General features: G+C 36.3%; 1 protein-coding gene across 8 annotated transcripts in view; it reads left to right on the top strand.

Moving 5' to 3' along the window:
* Nucleotides 1-21,392, top strand: part of LOC119786497 (potassium voltage-gated channel subfamily KQT member 2-like) — a 49,545-nt gene that overhangs the window by 21,807 nt on the left and 6,346 nt on the right. For 2 of the 8 annotated variants that reach the window (XM_038289922.1, XM_038289918.1), the window contains exons 5-15: nucleotides 1,687-1,812; nucleotides 1,981-2,091; nucleotides 2,816-2,911; nucleotides 3,014-3,108; nucleotides 3,512-3,571; nucleotides 9,906-9,935; nucleotides 12,161-12,214; nucleotides 13,070-13,239; nucleotides 16,915-16,962; nucleotides 17,209-17,226; nucleotides 18,015-18,120. In XM_038289922.1, coding sequence (XP_038145850.1) covers nucleotides 1,687-1,812; nucleotides 1,981-2,091; nucleotides 2,816-2,911; nucleotides 3,014-3,108; nucleotides 3,512-3,571; nucleotides 9,906-9,935; nucleotides 12,161-12,214; nucleotides 13,070-13,239; nucleotides 16,915-16,962; nucleotides 17,209-17,226; nucleotides 18,015-18,120 — 914 coding nt within the window. Of the gene's footprint in view, nucleotides 1-1,686; nucleotides 1,813-1,980; nucleotides 2,092-2,815; nucleotides 2,912-3,013; nucleotides 3,109-3,511; nucleotides 3,572-9,905; nucleotides 9,936-12,160; nucleotides 12,215-12,739; nucleotides 12,909-13,069; nucleotides 13,240-16,914; nucleotides 16,963-17,208; nucleotides 17,227-18,014; nucleotides 18,121-21,392 lie in introns of those variants that run through there. The other 6 variants (XM_038289923.1, XM_038289920.1, XM_038289919.1 and 3 more) reach the window with 5 other exon arrangements.

Here is a 21,392-nt window from a genome sequence, read left to right as displayed (position 1 = left end):
TGACAGGCCAGTAATCATTAAGTGAGGTGACCTGAGGCTTCTTTGGGACCGGAATGATGGTGGCAGACTTGAAGCATGCATACCTGTTTACATACCTGGTTCAGCAATAAAAAAAACCTGATCAAGTTTTTCCAGGAGAATTATCTTGTCATGTGCGTTTATAGTGTATTGTGTTTCAGGCAGTCTCTCACTTCTGGGATGTAATACTAATTCCCATCTCCTTTTCACATTTCTCCTTAACATAACTGTTTAATTCACCTAGAGTCCAAGAAAGATCTCCAAATATTTTTCCTAAGTATTTTTGATTTAGAAACCTTGATAAACATTTGTGTAATTGTTGAGACATTCTCTTAAGACATTTTTTTCTTCATAAAATGACAGAACTGACTATATTTATTTGAAAGTCCTGTTGACCCAACATTATCCAGTAGGGATAATGCAGTAACTCCTTGCTTTTTCCATTTTACAAAATTCCCATGTTCCCCAGGCAGTTTAAGAGGGGCCGAAAAAAAGAAGAAAAGGTTCAAAGCCATGTAGTTGGAGTTAATAGAGCACTTTACATAAGTAGCCTATCTCTAAGTGTTTTGAACTAAACTAGAGATAAAATATTGGAAATAGCTATTGCTATATAGAATAAAAAGATGTATATATATTAAAAAAACATGAGAAAGTTGTCTTTTTCTTTTAATGGCCAACCTGCAGACATTTTTTCTATATTAAAATTGCACTACATTTGTTTCTTATGGTCCAAATATGTTTACATGCACAGAGAATATCTCTCCATCCCACATCTTTGTACCAATTCCTCAATGATAACAAAGGTTGCAGATATTTTTGTGTCAGTTTGTACCTGACTTTCAGATGTACCAAAAAAAATAATATGCTAAAACTGTGGCCACAGTTGTGTCTCAGATTTGAAGAATTACTTTTATTTTGTTAAATGTACATTTGCATATTCTCCACCTGTAGATTTGGTCAGTTTGGTCATTAGAATAGGATCAGCATATTGATGAAGGCACACACTCATAGAAAGGTCTGCACACTGTGCACCATCTTTGTAGATCTACTCTGCACGTACAAACACATTGTTATAAGACCCACAAACCTTCTGAAATTCTGGCCCATAGGACTTTTTGAAATTATTATCCCCCTCTTACTGTATTTTCCAATTTAAAGGCATCACCAAACCCCATCATGTTGATTGTCACTAACTAGTTTCAAAGCATTCTAAATGTGGAGTCTTTCCATTTGATTAAGTGCCAAAAAGCCTGAGTGTTAACATCCTAATGTGCTGTTTGAAACCGTAGTATCTAAGTAAAATCCACTGCATTCATTTGTGTCCATTCCAACACACAACATTCTGCCATTGAGAGGAAATAGCAATCAATTAATATGATTTCAAACTGGCTCGTTTGCCTGCTCTAATAGGTTGTGGAAATTGCATTGCTGTCTGTGTGTTTGTATAGATGTAGCAATTTGAGCCGGAGAGTCTCCTGAATGTGAAGTCAAGGGAAATAAAGACATTTATGAAGCACCAGTCAGAGCGTTGGGCTCACATCATTGTGTCCAATGTTATTATGGATTGGCTGTTTTTCCCAGTAAACCGACATAGCCTGGCTGCCTTTCCTTGATGCTACTTTATTACTTTAAATTCCCTTATGCTTACTCCATTGTTTCTCCCTGCAGGAGCTCATCACAGCTTGGTATATTGGTTTTCTGTGCCTCATCCTGGCCTCTTTCTTGGTCTATTCTGTGGAAAAGGAGACAAATGACGAGTTTGAGACCTATGCTGATGCTCTTTGGTGGGGACTGGTAAGGCTTTGGAAAAAAAAAAAAAACAATTGTGCTGACTTTTTAAAAAGAATGTCTTTTAATTGTTTAAACTTTCATTATTGAAAAATGAAACTCTGCATCACATAACCTCAATATGAAGCTGATATGTTCATGTTTTCTATTGTTTACTCATACTTTTTTCACCAGATCACTCTCACCACCATTGGCTATGGTGATAAAGTTCCCAAAACCTGGAATGGACGTTTGCTTGGAGCTGCATTTAGCATGATAGGTGTGGCTTTCTTTGCGCTTCCTGCTGTAAGTATGTGGGTTTCTTGGGAATGTTTTAAAACCAGTGCTATTTGCTTAATAGCACATTTATAGCACTGATTGAGATGACTGCTGAGTGCCTGTTAATGCTGATATTCTATAGGAATAACTAGATAATTTATTCCTACTCCATGGGCCTGATCTACTAAGATCCTAAATAAACAAAGCTAAATTGCTTGTGCAAACAAATAAAATGCATGTGCAATTAGCGGGCATGTTCCGGATAATCCAATTAGTTAATGCAAAATTGATAACATGTTTCAAAGTGCTGCTGACCACCCTATTTGAATGAGGACTTTGCGTGTGCTTTTGCCATGAAGAGGTTTAGGGCACTGAGTGGATTTATTTTGTGCGTCTCAAAGGCAGCAGCAATTTGCAGCAGCGTTGCACCCCGATGGCAAACATGTTTGTTATGTGGGGAATATGCAGACAGAGGATAACAGAAAAGACCTTCCCTGCTTCTGTGAGATTAAAATAATATTCTGAACCTAAAGACTATATAAGGAGAAACAAACTTGGAGTATCCTCTGGCATCTGGATCATTTTAACTACTGCTACCAGTTAAGGTTGTTGTTTCAATTGCTGAAAGTAATGTCACTCCAATGTCAATCTCACTTCTTTTTTTTGTCTTATACTGTTGTATCTGATAATGTCAGGGTGTAATGTTCTCTCTTTTTCGGATTAAAGATGGACTTTTTCTTTTTCTGATTAGGGGATTCTTGGCTCAGGCTTTGCCCTCAAAGTTCAGGAGCAGCACAGGCAGAAACATTTTGAGAAGAGACGTAACCCTGCAGCGGGTCTAATCCAGGTATCTGTCAAAGATAAAACTCATGATGCATCACAATTGTATGCAGATAAAGTTTGTTTTTTCCCTCTTGGTTGAAAACTAAAGGAAACACTTTTCCTTTAGGCTGCTTGGAGGTTTTATGCCACCAACCTTTCCCGCACAGATCTGCTGTGCACTTGGGATTTTTACGAGCAGACTGTAGCTGTTCCAATGTACAGGTACGTGATAACTTAAAAACACAGCTCCCTTAAATCCTTTATCTTGAAATATTGTTTCTACTTTATCACATTCTGCTACCATATTGGAAGGAAAGTTGCATTCAGACCCACAAGCTGTCTGTTCACTTTCTGAAATGTTTTGTGCAACTGTCTGTTTAACAGACAACTGTTGATGCAGCCACTTTGAGAAATTAATTTGACATACAGCCTTGTGACTCAGCATATAAGCCTTTTAGCTTAACTTTTCTACAGCAGATTTATGACTTTCAAGGCTTAATTACCGACTTATTGGAAATGGTCTGTGTTCCTTTTACCTTAAGTTAAAATTTGAGGTGAAAAAGTGATGGCTAAATGCCAAAGAAATACAGGATGACACAATGCTGCTGTACCTCTCTTTTCACAGAATCATCCCTCCTCTGAATCAACTGGACCTGCTGAGGAATCTGAAAGGAAAATCATTCAGGTAGGTTCATGACCAAATCAGCAACAGAGCAGATGCTGAGGAGATGAGGCCAGGCTGATGTGAAGAGTTCCTAAATCAGCATCTGTATTTAGCAATTTAAAGCAAAATGATGGCTCAAACACCTGCAAAAAGTTAATGAAGCTCAGTACAAAGGATTGCTGTTAAACTACAGAGGGGAACAGCGCCCAGATATGCTTTGGCTCAGTTGAATAAAAGTGTCAGAAATAAAACTGCTTATTCTAGATTGAGCTTAACATAGGTAGAACAGAGGAGAACTCTTATTATCCTAAAAGCATTTGGTCCAAAGAATTTATTTAACATCTTGTTTTAGCAGTTTTTAGGTACTTGTAGGTTTTATTTATAAATCTAAGGAGGCAAACAGGAAATGGAAGCTAAAGAAAGACATGCAGTAAAGGTCAACAGGTTGGGACTCAAACCGATGACAGTCACATGAAGGACTAAGGCCTTTTTACAAGGGTTAAATGCTTAACCCCTGCACAACCACCAGGTCTAACATGTTTTGTATAGACCTGTCCTAATTTGTTTAAAAGTTGGCAGTATAGGTCCCCTTTAACCCCCGGTAACTCACTTCTTGTGAATTAACAAACAGAAAACAAAGCCTTTTCCAAACAAATCAGCTAATATGAATGAGAATCTATTAATCGAAATAACAAACAATTTCCCTTTTTTCTCTTAACGCTTAACCCTAACCCGCATATCTTGACTTATACGACCTGAATTAGATGTGTAGTTAGAGAGGATGAAATAAAACATTGTTAAAGATTTCAGAGTTTTTTCTTACCTTCTTGTGAAACCATACTCTCATGAAGCACATTTAAGTTATTTTTCAGAATTTGGGTCACATTATGATAAGGGAAAAAATCTAGTTAAACCTGGACTAAATAATTCTGTACTGATCACAATACATTAAAAACACACTTTTAGTCCTCGAACACATTAAGATGAACACAATACCATTGCATAAAAAGTTTAGAAAAAATATACATCCAATTAAAGGTATAGTGGAGGATTTTTCCAATTTTTTTAAAGGACCCTCTCCACTGTTTCTGAATGTCCGCCCTAGCCCCTAAATCCCTTTATCACTACAGTATATAGAGCAGGGACTATACAGTGGACTTTATAGCGAACTGAGTTAACTTACCGTTCGGCAGACCTTTTAAGTAACGAAGAACAAATACTTCGTTACTGTACCTACGCACGCTTTTTAGGTATCTATACTTTACTCCATTACTTATTCTTCTTCCTGCTTCTGACTTCTACTCATTACATTTTCACACAAATATCTGTACTTTCTATTTCTTACATTTTTAAAACAACCGTTACTCGTTACTCTTGGCTTCGGTTTAATGTTTATAAATATTTATTTCACCTCAATTGGACAATCTGGGGTGCAACAATCCATCTAGATTAAACACATAGGGCCGGATTTATCAAGATCCAATTTTGCGTGCAGTAATTTGCGCTCGCAAACTGGAATTTTGCGCGAGGGGCTGGACCATGGTTTGCGGGTGATTTAACAAGAGCAATTGCGTAACTGGTGGCAGGTGCAAAACTGTTGGAGATGCCCTATTTAAATGATGGTTTTGCGCGTTTTGTGGTTTGCGGCAAAGTAGTTTGTAGTTTCTACAAGCTAGTGCATTAAGAAATTTAAATCTTACAGTGATATATAAAGAAAAAACTTTGGCAACCTTTAATCCCTAAGGTGGTATGTGGCTGAATTTCTACTTCACTGCAGTAAAAAAAAAAAAAACAACAACAAAAAAACAGGTGTTTTGTAATGGCCTGTAGAAAAATGCACATACCAAATTGCCCACAAGAAGTGACTGTGGATGAGATTACGCATCCCCGCAGCATTGGCATGTTGCTCCACAGGCGCAGGGGGAGAACTCCGACCCCGTCGGACAGCACTTCTGAAAAACGAGATTGGGAGATCCCAGCTCCTGCTGCAACTGTACGCTGGAATGACCCAGATGCAAAAAAAGTGCAATGTTGCAAGGAGTTTTGTGATATCTGGTATTGCGTGGGTCCTCCTTGTGGCTGGCTCCAAATCCATTCGGAGTTCCCCCAACAGCTCCAAAATGGCAATGCTGGATAAACGACATGTTTTGATGATCGTTTCCTCGTTCATTCCAAAAATATTCACATGGAGTGAAAAAATGCGTTCTCTGCGTCTCCTTGCTTCATTTCGATGTCTCCTTGCGACAATAACCGCTGCCATGTGTGCGCAATTACGCATACAGACCATTTGCACCTTCTTTTGAAACGTGTTAAATATAGAGTCAGATACCGTTAGCAAAATTGTTTTTAGGTTTGATAAATCACTTTGCGAGTGCTAAATTAATATATTTAAATGTTCTCCTCCCACAAGACGCACTTTTGCGTGTAAACGCCTCATATTGCATATTCATTGCAGGAAAAGTACTAAATGGATAAGAGGCGCTATTTAGCACGTTTTAAAGACCAAATCCTTTTAGCACGCTGTTGATAGATCAGTTTGTACATTTTTTAGCGTGCGCAGTGAAATAGCTCACGTTTTTATACACGCAAACCTTTGATAGATCCGGCCAATAGTTTTACAATTATTATGAGCTTGGAGATATAAGGTCCGAGTGTGGTCTGAGGGCGCCATGGCGACACTCCAAGACTGTTTTGGATGCTTTGACTGGAATATCTTCAAGGCTGCAGCAACATATGACAACTTATTAAATATTAATGAGAATGCCATGACTGTGTCAGCCTACATTAAATCACACTCAAGTCATTTGATTTTCAAAAGTCAGTAAATAGCTTTAAGAAAAAAGCTTCTCAGATAAAAGACTGAATGTTCGTATTTATATTCTCAGTAATAAAAACATTTAAAACTACTAAAACTATGAAAAAACAAACTGGTTGGTGGTTTAAAATGATCCTGCTTCCATACACGCTGGAAAGAGAGGAGCTGTAACTTTTTGTTATTCATATATTTATTCAAATAGAGTGTCATGTGTGTAGCTCCAAACATGGTCAAATAGTTAACTATCCACACATTTGGGATAAATTCACAACCTTAATTAAAATAAAATTTATTGACAAAAAAACATTACACTCAAACAGTTCATAATTCTTAACTTGGCTGATGAAACTTAGCTAAAACTAAATGGTCTACACAGAAGAAAAAAACCAAAGGAAAATGGATCACAATGATGCGATGATATAGTAGTTCAGAGTGGATTTTATGTTTGAAAAACAAAGATTGTTTTCAAGAGGTTGGAATGAGGTCAAATAAACTATAATTAATAAAGTAATTTAGAGAAAATGCAATGTAAAAACCAATTCACACTGCAGATTCAAAAAATATAAAAACGTTATTTAGTTAAATGATATTGCATTGAATGAGTTGCCAAATCAGAAAACAATTATTAAATAATTAATTATCAACCTGATGTGATTTTTCTAAGGGAATGAAAACATGTAGCAACCTTTATTGTAGATGGTTTAGCTTTGCTTAGCTAGCTTTAGCTATGTCATATTAGTGTTTAAACCCTTATTTAAAGGAAAAGTCCAGTCAGCAAGGACTGATCAATGGATCATTATTTATTCCTATAACTTATAAATTCCTGGTGATTTCATCAATTTAGCATTAATCAGTAACAAAAATTAAAAATAATAATTTTAGACGTGATCACTGAGTCTAGGAGCCATTTTTGCCCAAATATACTAACACCTCACTCCTGCCATCTTCCAGCAGTGATGTCATGGTGCAGTAAGCCTAGCGCCATTCTCCCCGCTTTACACACAAAATCAATGGCAACTACTAGATACATCTGCGTCAACAACAATTATTGAAGATTTCCAGGAGACTTCACCATTGAAATTTCACCTTTCCGAATCATGATCCACCACGGACAGATTTGTCGTTGGATTGCCAACTTGAAGAGGGAGGATTTGCCATCGAACTTCTGGCCAGAGAAAAAATACATAATATGTAGCCAACATTTAGAAGAAGAATGTTTTCAAGATGACTTGGATAATAGCGCGTTGTGACAAACACCAGATATAGCATTGGGACTTGCTCAACAGCCGATACCACACTGTGAGTCACAAACCGGTAGGTGGCAGTAGTGCTCTCTAACAAACATGGATGCCTCCAGTAAATTATATTCAATTTATCTACCGGTATATAGTACCAATTCACAACACAAGTCATCTCAAGGCACTTTACAGTTCACCGGATCATCCAGTCAAATTAATTCAAAGTTTTCTATCTAAGGAAAACCATTTGATTGCATCGACTCATTGACTCGAATGCAATCCCTCACACTAAGCATGCTTGTAGCGACAGTGGAGAGGAAAAACTCCCTTTTAACAGGAAGAAACCTCCAGCAGAAGGGGCTCGGTTCAAACTAAATTACTCTTAATTAAAAACACTTATCATTTATTGCACAGTTTGTAATAATTTTGTATTTAAAGTACTTTTAGAAATTTGAATTCTGAATATGACCGGACGTTTCTTTTAAATAAACTTTTTTATAATCAAATACAACTGTTCAAAACATTCTAGCTTGTCGTCCTGCTAGCATGTGGTCATTATTAGCTTCCCAGTTAAACATTAATCAGAAATAATCAAAAACCCAAATTATATAGCTGTTGATCTCCATTTTGAGGAATGATGAGGAATTTGTTGTGACTTACGGCCGATGATTACTAGAAAGAGAAAAGGTGCAGATAGATTGTTTTTCTTTCTTTTTTTTAATTTTTGCAACTATCTGGTTCTGGGAAGCAGGCTGCAGGTCAGACTTTACATTGAACATATTTTGGAGAACTTACAATCCCTCAGTTTGCAGGGACAGACATTAAGGTGAGAGCCTGCCCAATGCGGCTCTGCACTGTATCCATGGGGAAAAGAGGAAAAGATGTGGGGGTGTCATGGCTTTATAGCAAATCCCAGCAGCAGGGTTAACTTTACTTGTTCCACCACTTTTCCATATGAATATCATGGCTGCGCCTTACAGAGGAAAGAAACTCTTCAATAACCACCTTTAAAGAGTACAGCACAGAGATATACCTCAACATCAGCAGGTAATGAGGTTGGTTTCCATCAGATTCTTTTAATATGTATTTTGAAGAAAGGCTTGATGGAAATGGCAAAAAAAAAAAAACTATTTGCAAAAAAGATTTTACACTTGAGTGTTTTTTTTTTTTTTTTTTGGGGGGGGGGGGGGGGGGGGGGGGGGGGGGGGGCTATTTCGAAAAGGATCAATGCTCAAACAACTGATCAGCCATTTTTGCTGTTTGGATCTTCCCAGATATTCCTGTTCCTAAACATGGCTGGAACAAACTTCGCCTTTACTAGTTGACATTTTAACTTAAAAGCAACTTGCCTGACAGCAACATATTCATTAAAACCTTCCTTGATTTACTGACCTATACTCAGTGGTAGATTGCAGCCTCTACTTCCTGTTTTTTACAGACATTGGTGATGCTGTATTATGGATGGTGTTGTATGACAACCTTACGCTTTGCAGTGCATTGTTAATTCCCTTTAAACCAAATGGAAACCCCACAAATTCATATTTATTTTTTTCCCCAAACTTTTAAAAGTTTGACTAAAATTCGCATTTCAGTTAAATGGAAACATGGCTACAGTTAGAGACCACTTACATGCAAATCAGTTACTGGTATATGTAGATATGTGTGAGGAAAAAGGGCCATTTATGGTCCGCCTGCAATAATGTAAACGAGTCTGCTAACCTTTCCACGGACCGTTAGCTATGGTCAGATAAGATTAATGTTATTTAAAGGGCAAAAACACTAATTTCATTGGCAAATCATTGTATTTAGCTGGTGGAATTAGGGGAAAATACACTTATTTTAAGAAATATTTACTTATCCTTAGATCAGTTTTGAAGTGTATTTATTTCACACCTTTAAGAATATAATATTTAATTTATATTAAGACTTTAGAGAAACTAAGACGGAGAAATAACTCCTATCCATTTATAAAATGCAGCTGCAGCAAAACATTCTTAAATCATGAAGCTACCATTATCATGCTTTAGAGGTGGAAAAATGTTATTTGATCTGAGCATATTTTTGGGCACAATCACACATTCACCATTAAGTGAATTAGTGCCCCCTGCTGGCATGTTTGTCTGTCAACATGCCACCAATCCACATGTTGTGCTGTACAGTAGATTATTGCACAGTTATGTTATACATTTAATTTGTTTTATCTGTTTGTAGTGCTTTCAATTTTTCCACTCTAGTGTCACCGATTGATGTTAATTCTTGTAAACAAACAGCTTTTATAAGTCTGTGCATTTTCTTCTTACAGGAAAGACTCTCAGGCTGAAACCTCACCCAGGTCTGTGAAATGATCTCTTTTTCATTCTCCTCTCTCACCTTCCTTTGGCTTCACTTCAATTTTGCTCTTAGATGCTGCTTAGGCACTCTTCTTGGGGGAGTGTGTGCAAAGTACACATACGTGCTAGTGCAGATGTGTTTGTTTGCCGTGTTGGATACGATTGTGGCCGAGCAATAAGTGCCTCCTTCAAGAATGGTCTTGCTCCATTTGCTCTCTTGCTCAAAGATCAGCTCACTCTGCTTCCTCTCCCACTGTTCATCTTCACCTGATATCCACAGGGTGACCAGATCCCAACTAACTGTCGGTGTAACTATGTTTATGTTGGAGGTGTGATTCAGAGCTGAAAGTTTGAGACTGATATGATTCCCACTGCATCACAGCATGATGCACTGTTTGGTATGAAGCTGTTACTGCTCTATAGTTTTTGTACAGATAAATGACAACACAGAAGTACTTCAACTGTTTAAATCAAAACATGTTGACTTTTTATAACAAGGTGATTACCCCAAAAAGCTTAGGTAGCGTAATTGTAAAAGACCAATGCAAGTAAGGGTCACCCATTTTAGGCTTAGAAGAAAAATAATTTAAAATACTGTACAATATGCCTGACTAGAATAGTTTTTGATACAGGCAATATGGCTGTCCACTCAGGGGGGCAGTCTTTTATAGGACGTAAGGAATGCTTGGAGAAAAAAAAAGACTTAGTCTATTTGGCCACAATGCCTAATGGTTAAATCCAGCATATCCAAAGTGGATTGTGTGATGTAGTCTTTCACTGTAAAAAAATATCTCTAACATCCATAAGTTCTGAAAAGTTGGTATCTAAATAGATTCCTCTTGCTTCTACATTTACTAACTACATCTGAAAATATAGCAAACTTGGACTTATGAAAACACCTTACTGCTTTGTTTGAATAAGGGAAGATTTGCAATTTGTCCACTTTAATTGCATGTGGGTAGAGCACTGAAGAAAGAGCAGAGTTACTTCAACATATGTTAGCATAAGTAAGTACAGTAGAAGTAAAAAGTAGGCAACTAAGAAATTACACAGTAAAAAAAAATAATACAGTAAAAAGGTTCTCAAGTATTGAATAACTAATCATAGCATCTGACTAATATTGAAAACTGATGTAATAAAACAGATAAAAATATATTTGTTTAGAATTTCTGGTATTAAATAAAAAAAAGATATTTAAAGTGTTTTTCAAAATATTTTTTCTTACAAACCAAACTTAAAACAGTTAAACAATGCCCGGACTATTGATCGTCTGCTTTTACCTGTTCATAACATTTTCTGATCTCCTATAGCTTTAACTATTCTGTAAACATTTACCTAATTTACCTTTGTTTAGGTCCGTCAAGTTTTTTTATGGCAAACTTTAAATCTACGCAAATTTGTACTACAAACAAAAATTCTCACTTTAACATAAACTGAAGGTATGCATGTTTCTCTCTGGTGCATTTTAAGCCGAAAAAATTTCAGTTTTTATTAAATGAGTTTAAATTTAACTCGAGTAGGAATATTTTCTAATAATATTACACAATTGAAGGTTGTATACTGTGTATTATACGTAACGTACAAGTAGCTGCAGCAAAATTAGTCCTGAAAGTATATTTTATCTAAAACGGTGCTCCAGTAAATGTTACTAAGTAACTACTTGCTACCAACCAGTGTCTTTCATTTACTCAACTTAAAAATCCCGTCGCTCTGTGCATCTGCTCTGCAGCGTCGGATTAAAAAAAATAGAAGATTTTGAATGTTACGCGATAAGGTTTTAAACTGTTATGCAGTCTCCAATAAAGAGGGACACCTGGCCACCCTAAGCACACAAAGAAGCTGTTCTTTGACCCCGCCCACCCGCCTATCTTCCAGCATCGCCTCAACAGAGTTTCTTTGGAACACTTTAAGAGCTATGCTTGAGTTTCACCTGACTGTTTTGGAAAAGAGAACATGTTAAATAATGGATGATGTAGAAACACTTTATCAAATCAGTTTTTTTGGTCGGAAAGGTAACAAATTGTTGTGTATTTGCACTTAAAAGTTTGCATCAAAATATTTTAGCAAAAGACAACATATAAGGTGAAGATCAACAAATTTATACTTTGTACTCGAGTTATGATAAAGTGTTACTGGCATCATGTTATGGCACAAAATCATGTTTTTGTTACTGTTTCCACTGCTGTATTGTATCTTTTTATGTCTCCTCTACTGCCCACCATTCCAGTAGTGAAAATGCACACAAAGACAGACTTTGTGGGTGCTGCCCAAGAACTCTTAGGTATAGTTGCTGCACAGATACTAATAAGCTGCACTTGCAAGTTCTTGTGTTTTTGTTTTTTATTTATTTTATTATTCCCCACCTTATTTACTTTTTTTCTTCTTTAACACAAAGCTAAACCAATAAGGGTCAAAGACAAGTTCATACATGTTTTATTTCAAAATTGGGCCACATGTTTGTGAAGGTTCTGTCAGCGATTTGTACATAACAAGAAAAGCTACTCTTCCTCAACTTTTATGCTTTTTTTTTCCTCAGAGAAGATGCAGATACACAACCATTAAGGTTCCCTGCCAATGTTGATTTATGGTTTTGTTTAATTATGTCGTTATGCAGTTAATTTGCTTGCTGCCTTCTTTTTTTTTTTTTTTGCCAGATCAGCTCTCGTTAAACTCCGTTCAGCAGACAAGCTGCTTACTGTTGAGTTTCTTATAGTTCCAGAGTATCTGACGGAGCATATACTATCAGGGTGATTTATTTTTCTTTTTTGCATGATTCATTTTCCCTTTTTTGTTTTGTTTTGCATAGAGTGAGACCACAGCTCTCCCTTTTGAGGCGCACAGTGCCACTTTGCTTCCCATGCATGCCCGCTTGTAGCTTCCTGCCGCTTGCCTGACCCACTGAATGCTCCACTATGCTCTTATGTGGACATGGCTCGTTCTACTGTAGGAGATTGGCCTTTTTCTTTTCTTCGGAGGTAAGGAAAATTGTCAAAAGTGCTAAACTCTGAAAAAAAAGATTTACAAGTAAAGTCATGATAAATACAAATGAGGCACTGACTTGATTTTGGGAATTATCTAAAACAATAAATGATTCACATTCAATAACTATTTATCTTTTGTTATTTGCTGTAAATAGTCGGAAAGCCAGCCTGAAGGACAAGGTGTTTCCCAGTCCTTCCAAAGCCCCTGTGGTCAAAGGGAAAGCTCTCTCCCCCGGGGCTGAAGAAGGGGCTGAAGCCAACCCAGGCAAGGTCACCAAGACTTGGAGCAGAGTCCGGGGCAGCACCTCACGCCAAAATTCAGATGGTAAGAAAACAACTCAAAATACCCAATATGACTAAACAAAAACCAAGCATTAGAGTGCTGCTGAAATGAAGTTAGTGTGGATTCTTTAAAGTGATTTTTATCTAGAACAATGGATGAATTGCTCTTGGTATATTTTAACTGAACATGATAGAATTGACCTATTTCATATTAGGAAGCAATAAATATTATATTTACTACATATATCAGTTAAATCACAGATTCATTCTAAAGTTTACATTGCATACCATCCCTTTGCTGGCTACTGTGGAGCCACAGGGGTCAGGAAGGTGCACTGTCTGCAGACCTTCTCTAAAAGTGGGACTGGTATTTTCAAATGGGGAAAAGGCATAAAGAAGCACATCGGGTCAGACATGAACCAAAGGATCTATTCCCAGTGGAGTGTTCTGGTCTGTTATGGAAAAGAAGAGGGGGATGGCTAGTGTTCATCAAAGTGTAACTGCCGAACCAATCCCTAATCTACGCCTCTGCAGTTGGGTGGAGTCTGTCACAGCAGTACGCTGCAATGCACTACAATACTGGAAAAAACAAGTGGTTCTGGTCTGTTTGGATGTGTAAGACACAATCGTTGTGTTGTCAGATCTGAATTGAACATGCTGTTTCGACTTTAGACTTCAAAGTTTGTCTTTTTAATCATTTTTGGTAATACTGAATGTTACATTCAGAAAAATACAGTTGTTCACTCATTTAATGAAATGACATAGATTGCATTGATTAACGTGTGTATGTATATGTATTTATATATATAAACTACTGTTCAAAAGTTTGGGGTCACCCAAACAATTTTGTGTTTTCCTGAAAAGTCACACTTATTCACCACCATACAGTACATTGTGAAATGAATAGAAAATAGAGTCAAGACATTGACAAGGTTAGAAATAATGATTTGTATTTGAAATAAGATTTTTTTTTTTACATCAAACTTTACTTTCGTCAAAGAATCCTCCATTTGCAGCAATTACAGCATTGCAGACCTTTGGCATTCTAGCTGTTAATTTGTTGAGGTAATCTGGAGAAATTGCACCCCACACTTCCAGAAGCAGCTCCCACAAGTTGGATTGGTTGGATGGGCACTTCTTGCTTCCCATACAGTCAAGCTGCTCCCACAGCAGCTCAATGGGGTTCATATCTGGTGACTGCGCTGGCCACCCCATTACTGATAGAATACCAGCTGCCTGCTTCTGCTCTAAATGGTTCTTGCACAATTTGGAGGTGTGTTTAGGGTCATTGTCCTGTTGTAGGATAAAATTGGCTCCAATCAAGCGCTGTCCACTGGGTATGGCATGGCATTGCAAAATGGAGTGATAGCCTTCCTTATTCAGAATCCCTTTTACCCTGTACAAATCTCCCACCTTACCAGCACCAAAGCAACCCCAGACCATCACATTACCTCCACCATGCTTAACAGATGGCGTCAGACATTCTTCCAGCATCTTTTCATTTGTTCTGCGTCTCACAAACGTTCTTCTTTGTGATCCAAACACCTCAAACTTGGATTCATCCATCCACAACACTTTTTTCAAGTCTTCCTCTGTCCAATGTCTGTGTTCTTTTGCCCATCTTAATCTTTTTCTTTTATTGGCCAGTCTCAGATATGGCTTTTTCTTTGCCACTCTGCCCTGAAGGCCAGAATCCTGCAGCTGCCTCTTCACTGTAGATGTTGACACTGGTGTTTTGTGGGTACTATTTAATGAAGATGCCAGCTGGGGACCTGTGAGGCATCTGTTTCTCAAACTAGAGACTCTAATGTACTTATCTTCTTGCTCAGTTGTGCAACGCGACCTCCCACTTCTTTTTCTACTCTGGTTAGAGCCTGTTTGTGCTGTCCTCTGAAGGGAGTAGTACACACTATTGTAGGAAATCTTCAATCTCTTTGCAATTTCTTGCATGGAATAGCTTTCATTTGTAAGAAATAGAATAGACTGTCGAGTTTCAGATGAAAGTTCTCTTTTTCTGGGCATTTTGAGCGTTTAATTGACCCCACAAATGTGATGCTCCAGAAACTGAATCTGCTCGAAGGAAGGTCAGTTTTGTAGCTTCTGTAACGAGCTAAACTGTTTTCAGATGTGTGAACATGATTGCACAAGGGTTTTCTAATCATCAATTAGCCTTCTGAGCCAAATAGCGAACACATTGTACCATTAGAACACTGAAGTGATAGTAGCTGGAAATGGGACTCTACACACCTATGTAGATATTGCACCAAAAACCAGACATTTGCAGCTAGAATAGTCATTTACCACATTAGCAATGTATAGAGTGTATTTCTTTAAAGTTAAGACTAGTTTAAAGTTATCTTCATTGAAAAGTACAGTGATTTTCCTTCAAATATAAGGACATTTCAATGTGACCCCAAACTTTTGAATGGTAGTGTATATATATATATATATATATATATATATATATATATATATATATATAATTATATATATATGTATAATTACTGTATATATATAGGCTATATATATATACATATCTATAAGAAGATAGATAGATAGATAGATAGATAGATAGATAGATAGATAGATAGATAGATAGATAGATAGATAGATAGATAGATATAAGCCCATCCCCAAAGGTAAAGAGAATTTGAAGATTGAAATTTTAAAAAATAAAATTTTTAAATATTAAATTCAAAAAAAGAAAAACACTATAAAAATCTAATTTGAAATTTGAAAACAAAAAACTCAAATATTAAAAAAACATTTCAAAAATTTAAAAGAACTTTTAAATAACAAATTGTGAGAAAACAGCAAAGTTAATATAACAACCATTTTCAAAGAAGATTTTATTTTTTTGTTATTTTAATTTCTGGAATGAATTTTTTATTTTTTCATGTACAAAACCTGTTTTTATTTTAAAATTTTTTTTTTGCTTAAAACAGTGATGGATCAAAAGTCACTCCATATAGATTCTTTAAAAATGGAAAGAGTTCCAAATCATACAAATCAATATATATATATTCATTTTTTTTTTGGACACACCTTCTCATTCAAAGAGTTTTGTTTGAATATTGGCAATTCACTGAAGGCATCAAACCTATGAATTAACACATGTGGAATTATATATTTAATTTATTTTAAAAACTGAAACTATCTGTTATATTCTAGGCTCTTTAAAGTTGCCTCCTCTTGAGAGGTAGTCAGAGGTCGAGGTAGTCACCTGAATGAGAAGATGTGTCTGTACTGTACACACACACACACACACACACACATATATATATATATATATATATATATATATATATATATATATATATATATATATATATATATATATATATATATATATATATATATATATATATATATACGGTATATATATATATATCTGAGATATATATATATATATATATATATATATATATATATATATATATATATATATATATATATATATATATATATATATGCCTAATAGTTTATACCTTTTAAAAAACATTGAGCAGGATTTACATAAATTAAACATGTTATTTTCAAGGTGAGAAACGGCAGGTGACTCCTGTGCTAAACAGAAGCACCCATGCATCATATAGGACACTATCACTGTCGACAAATTTACCTTTTCTCCATCATCTCTTTACCTTTTCTGTTGAAAAGTTTGAATCAACTCTCATCAGCTGTTTGTTTTCTTCTTTCACCTCATGACATGTTAAAGTGCTGATTGAAATGCAGGACGAAGACTTTGGACTGAAGAGTTCTCCAGGTTAGACAAGTCCCCATGACATGTCTTTAGTTTTACCTCTGATTTAATCTTCTACAGTGTACAATGTTTTGGAAACCAGGTTAATCAAGATAAGACAGAAAAGGCTATTTAACCCTGAAGCAGAATCTTTTCAGTGGATTCTACATGCTTCCATGTTTTCAACTGATTTGTCTACCATTGTCATCCAGCTATAGAATCCATAACAAATCTTTTTTTCCCCATATGTCTCTCTTCTTCTCTTTGCAGCAATTGAAGGTTTAATAAGTAAGATATTGGGAATATTTTTTATGTGTTGGCTTCTAAAGGGAAATTGTACAAAAAAAATAGTTGGCCATACCTGGTCTGAGAAAACTGCATGCTAAAATCTGTGGACTTGACATGAACCCCAATATAATTTTATTATGTTTATTTTCTCCTTGTTTTGACTGGAGGCTGTAAAGCATGAGTATAGCTTTGAGCATTGGACGATTTAAATACCTCTACTCGGTAGATTTATGACAAAACACCCAATTAGAAATTAAGCTTGTTCTTTCCTCAGTAAATGGAGGCTAAGCTAAAAAAGGGTTCAAGTCAAGCATTAAGATAAAAAAAAAAATTGACCCAGATATGTTACAGCCTAAAGTCCTGCTTTATTTTGCATGAAAAGACCTCACTTTCACCATAAGAATTGCAACTTATTTTGCAAATAGGTCTTGACACCTTTATGACACTTTTAGCATGTTAAGCTTAGCCTTCATGGCTAATCCAAACATGCCAAATCTAATGTTGACAATGCTTAACCAAAAATTGGTAGTGGGAAGAAACTACTTGTCATTAAAGGTCTCAGTAGCTTCTTTATCACATCAACACTATCCTTCAATTCTGCTCTACTCTGGTCCTTTATTCTGTTGTATCCCCAAAGCTCGCTCATTCCCTTTATACAGTACTAGGCAAACTGCTTTAAGTCAATATGTAACCTCCAACGATAAAAGCAAGACCAACACTTTGCTTCTGTCTTTTATTGACCACAAGTTAAAATATTCCCTGTGAGTCTGTTTTTCTTTGCTTTCCAGAGGCAAGCCTCCCTGGAGAGGAAATTGGTGATGATAAGAGCTGCCACTGTGAGTTTTTCACCCAGGAACTACCTCCAGGATTGAAGGTTACAATTAGGGCTGTTTGGTAAGGATGCACTTTGCCAAAGATTTCCCTAATTTTATGTGTTGTTTGCCGATATAGCATTGAAAAGTTTATATCCCGGAGCTGAATTATAGCCCAACAGATTTGCTTGCAAATAGATCATGTCAGTTGAAAATTTATTTTAAGTGACTCTGGGAAAACTCGTATGAAATGGATTTGGAGACAAAAAGGTAGGTGACAAAGGGAGGGATAAGAGTAAGAGAGAGCAAAGAGAATAAAGAAAAAAACAGTAATTCTGAAGTATCTCATGGACTTTAGTTAAGTATACAAACAAAAGGAAACACCTATAAAATTTAGAAATATGTATAATGAAGCAGCAACTTAGTATTAAGCTTAACTGTGCATCCGTTAAACTTACATCCTTTATGTATACATGTGTGTGTTTGAGTATATAGGGTTTATAAGGCTTCTTCAGCAGGAAGATATGCTTAATAGCAGGAGTGAGACACCCCAGACCCACCCCAAATAGCCCACGCCTCACACAGAGGGAACCACACAGAGATTCCTTATCTTTTTTTTCGTAATTACAAAAAAAGCCCATATTTTCCAGCTAAAGTATCTGACACCATCCTGAGGTCCTTCCAGTTCACATCCGCAAGATTTTCAGATCTTTGTAAATGCAAGTGTGATTAAAAAAAAGAACAGTACAATTAAATAACATTTAAAATGAATTTTACTAGTAGGTTAAGCTTTTTCTTATTAGTCCAGTCTTGTGGGCGCATCATGTGGTACTTCGGGTGACCTACTGCCCAGGGGCACCATGTTGGTGACCCGTGCTTCTAATGGATCTAGCACAGAGTCCCTAGTTTGGCTAGTAATCCTCTAAAAACGAATTTGATGTCTTACAGGTCTCTTCTGCTTTTTTCATTCTTAAATGTTTCAGATAATCAAATTTTAAATTTAAATGAAAATAACTTTAAGAAATGTGGACAGCTTTTAAAGGAGGATTTTTTTAATTGGGAGAACACAAGCTAAGCAAACCAGCCTTAAATATTAGAATAGAATAGAAAAGAAAATCAATTTATTGTCCCACGATGGGGAATTGTGGTGTTCAATTACTTCATACCCCTGTTTTTTTAAGACTCTGTGACCTTTATTGACACTATTAGAAGGGAAATAGGCAGAAATTTAAGCAAAAGTCTTGATGTCAGAAATTAGAACAGAGACAGCTCTATCAGGGACTATTATAGGTCTAATCAAGTCATCAGCAGCACAGCAGATGGTACTCTCACCATTTCTTTTTATTCTGTATACATCTTACTTCCATTACAAGACAGAGTTCTGTCATCTGCAGGTGTCAGAATGTCTGTCATACTAAGATGACTCTACAGTTGTCGGGTTCGTCGGAGATAGGCAGTAAGCTAAATATAGAGATCTTCTGAATCACTTTGTTGCATGGTGTGGAAACAAATCATTTGATCATGAATGTGAGTAAAACAAATGAGATGTTTGTAGATTTTGGATAAAACTGGAGTAAGACAAATGCTATCTAGATCATTAGAAAAGAAAACCGTATCTCTTAAGAAAGATTGGGTCCTTCAGTGTTTACAGCAAGACACTGCAGGTCTTCTATAAGTCTGTTGTGAAGACTGTGATCTCTCTGCAATCATCTGCTATGGTAACAGCCTCTAAGCAAATAACTTTAGGAAGCTCAACAAGCTGAGGAAGCTGGCAGTTTCTGTTTTAGGAACTTCTCTGGAACCTCTGGAGATAATTTTACAAAAAAAAAAATAAATATTTATAACATAATCACCTTATATACAACAATGACCATCCATTCATTCATTGTACTGTTAAACAACAGCAGACTGTCTTCAGATTGAGGCTTCTCTGGATCAGGTTTAAGACAGATCACTACACAGATCCTTCCTGCCTACACTAGTACTAGCATCCAGAACAACTCATTAACAAAAAAATCCCTATGAGTAATAACAACATTTAGTTTCCCTTTGGGGATAGAGTATTTTTGAGTTAAACTGAATTTAACCCAATTCAGTCAGATTTCATATCCATCAGACACATGTTCTACTAGTGCACCTTGCACTGTCCCGACAGCAACTTTTCTAAATCATGAACTTGTTATGGTTCCATCCATCCATCTCCTGCTTAGTCCTTGACAGGGTTACAGTGGGCTTGGAGCCTATCTCCATCTAGTCTATAGGTAAGAGGCGGGATACACCCTGGATAGATCTCCAGTCTGTTGCAGGGCACACAACCATGCACACCCATGCACACTCACACCTAAGTACAATGTAGAAAAGAAAATTAACCTTATAGTCATGTTTTTAGATGTGGGAGGAAGCCGGGGAACCAGGAGAGAACCCACGCATGCACCGGGAGAACTTGCAACTTCCATGCAGAAAGAAATGAACATCGAAGCTTCTTGCTGCAAGGCAGCCCCTTAATTATGATACAAAAATCTTTTTTTCAATTTCACTCGCTTCACCCTAATATGATTGGTGTCAGGCCTGTAGAATCAAGACAACATTCAAATAAAACCTGTCAGACAACATGAAGTGGGTTAAAAGATCACACAAGGCAACACATAACACAAGGCAACACATAACACAAGGCAACACATAACCTTACCTGATCTAGAGAAATTTAAGAAGAGTTTAAAAAAAAACATTTTTTAACAAAGTGTTTTCTACGACTTTTGGACTCCAAACACACAGTGGAAGCCATTATCCAGAAATGGAGCAAACATGAAACAATGTTAAACTGTTCCAGGAATTGTACAACAATGACTAATCCAGCAGGTGACAAAAGAAACCAGAACAATACGTGAAGCACTGTGGGCATATTGACAAATTCTTGATGGCAATTTTTGCCAAAAGTTTGGAACAACCGATTATTATTATATAATTATTATTTTATGTTTTAAAAATATAATAATAATTATTATTATATGTTTAGGAATAACTACATTTTCACCCATTTTGATATGTGGTAAACATGCATTCTTGCAGTCTTAGCGCTGACAGTGTTTATCTGAGGAATTAAATGGATGTAATTTATCAAAGAATTCAATTGAGTTCAATTCCCTTTAATTATATAATGTTAAGCTACCAAGGTCAAATTGGAGTTCGAGGAGACAGAACCAAACATACAGACGGAACACAGAAGCACTGAATCATGAATACTCGTTATTTTAGAAAAGGTTGCGGTAAACTAGTTCCATGGTCCAACAGTCAAGCAGATCAGCTATAAGTTGGTATTCATGTCAAAAGAGATGAGGCATACCGTATGGCAAA

The sequence above is a fragment of the Cyprinodon tularosa genome, unplaced genomic scaffold (assembly GCF_016077235.1).
Source record: "Cyprinodon tularosa strain WSP-4 unplaced genomic scaffold, ASM1607723v1 ctg273, whole genome shotgun sequence".
Taxonomy (NCBI): domain Eukaryota; kingdom Metazoa; phylum Chordata; class Actinopteri; order Cyprinodontiformes; family Cyprinodontidae; genus Cyprinodon; species Cyprinodon tularosa.
Note: the sequence above shows the minus strand (reverse complement) of the source record. Positions and strands in the feature narration are given on the sequence as shown.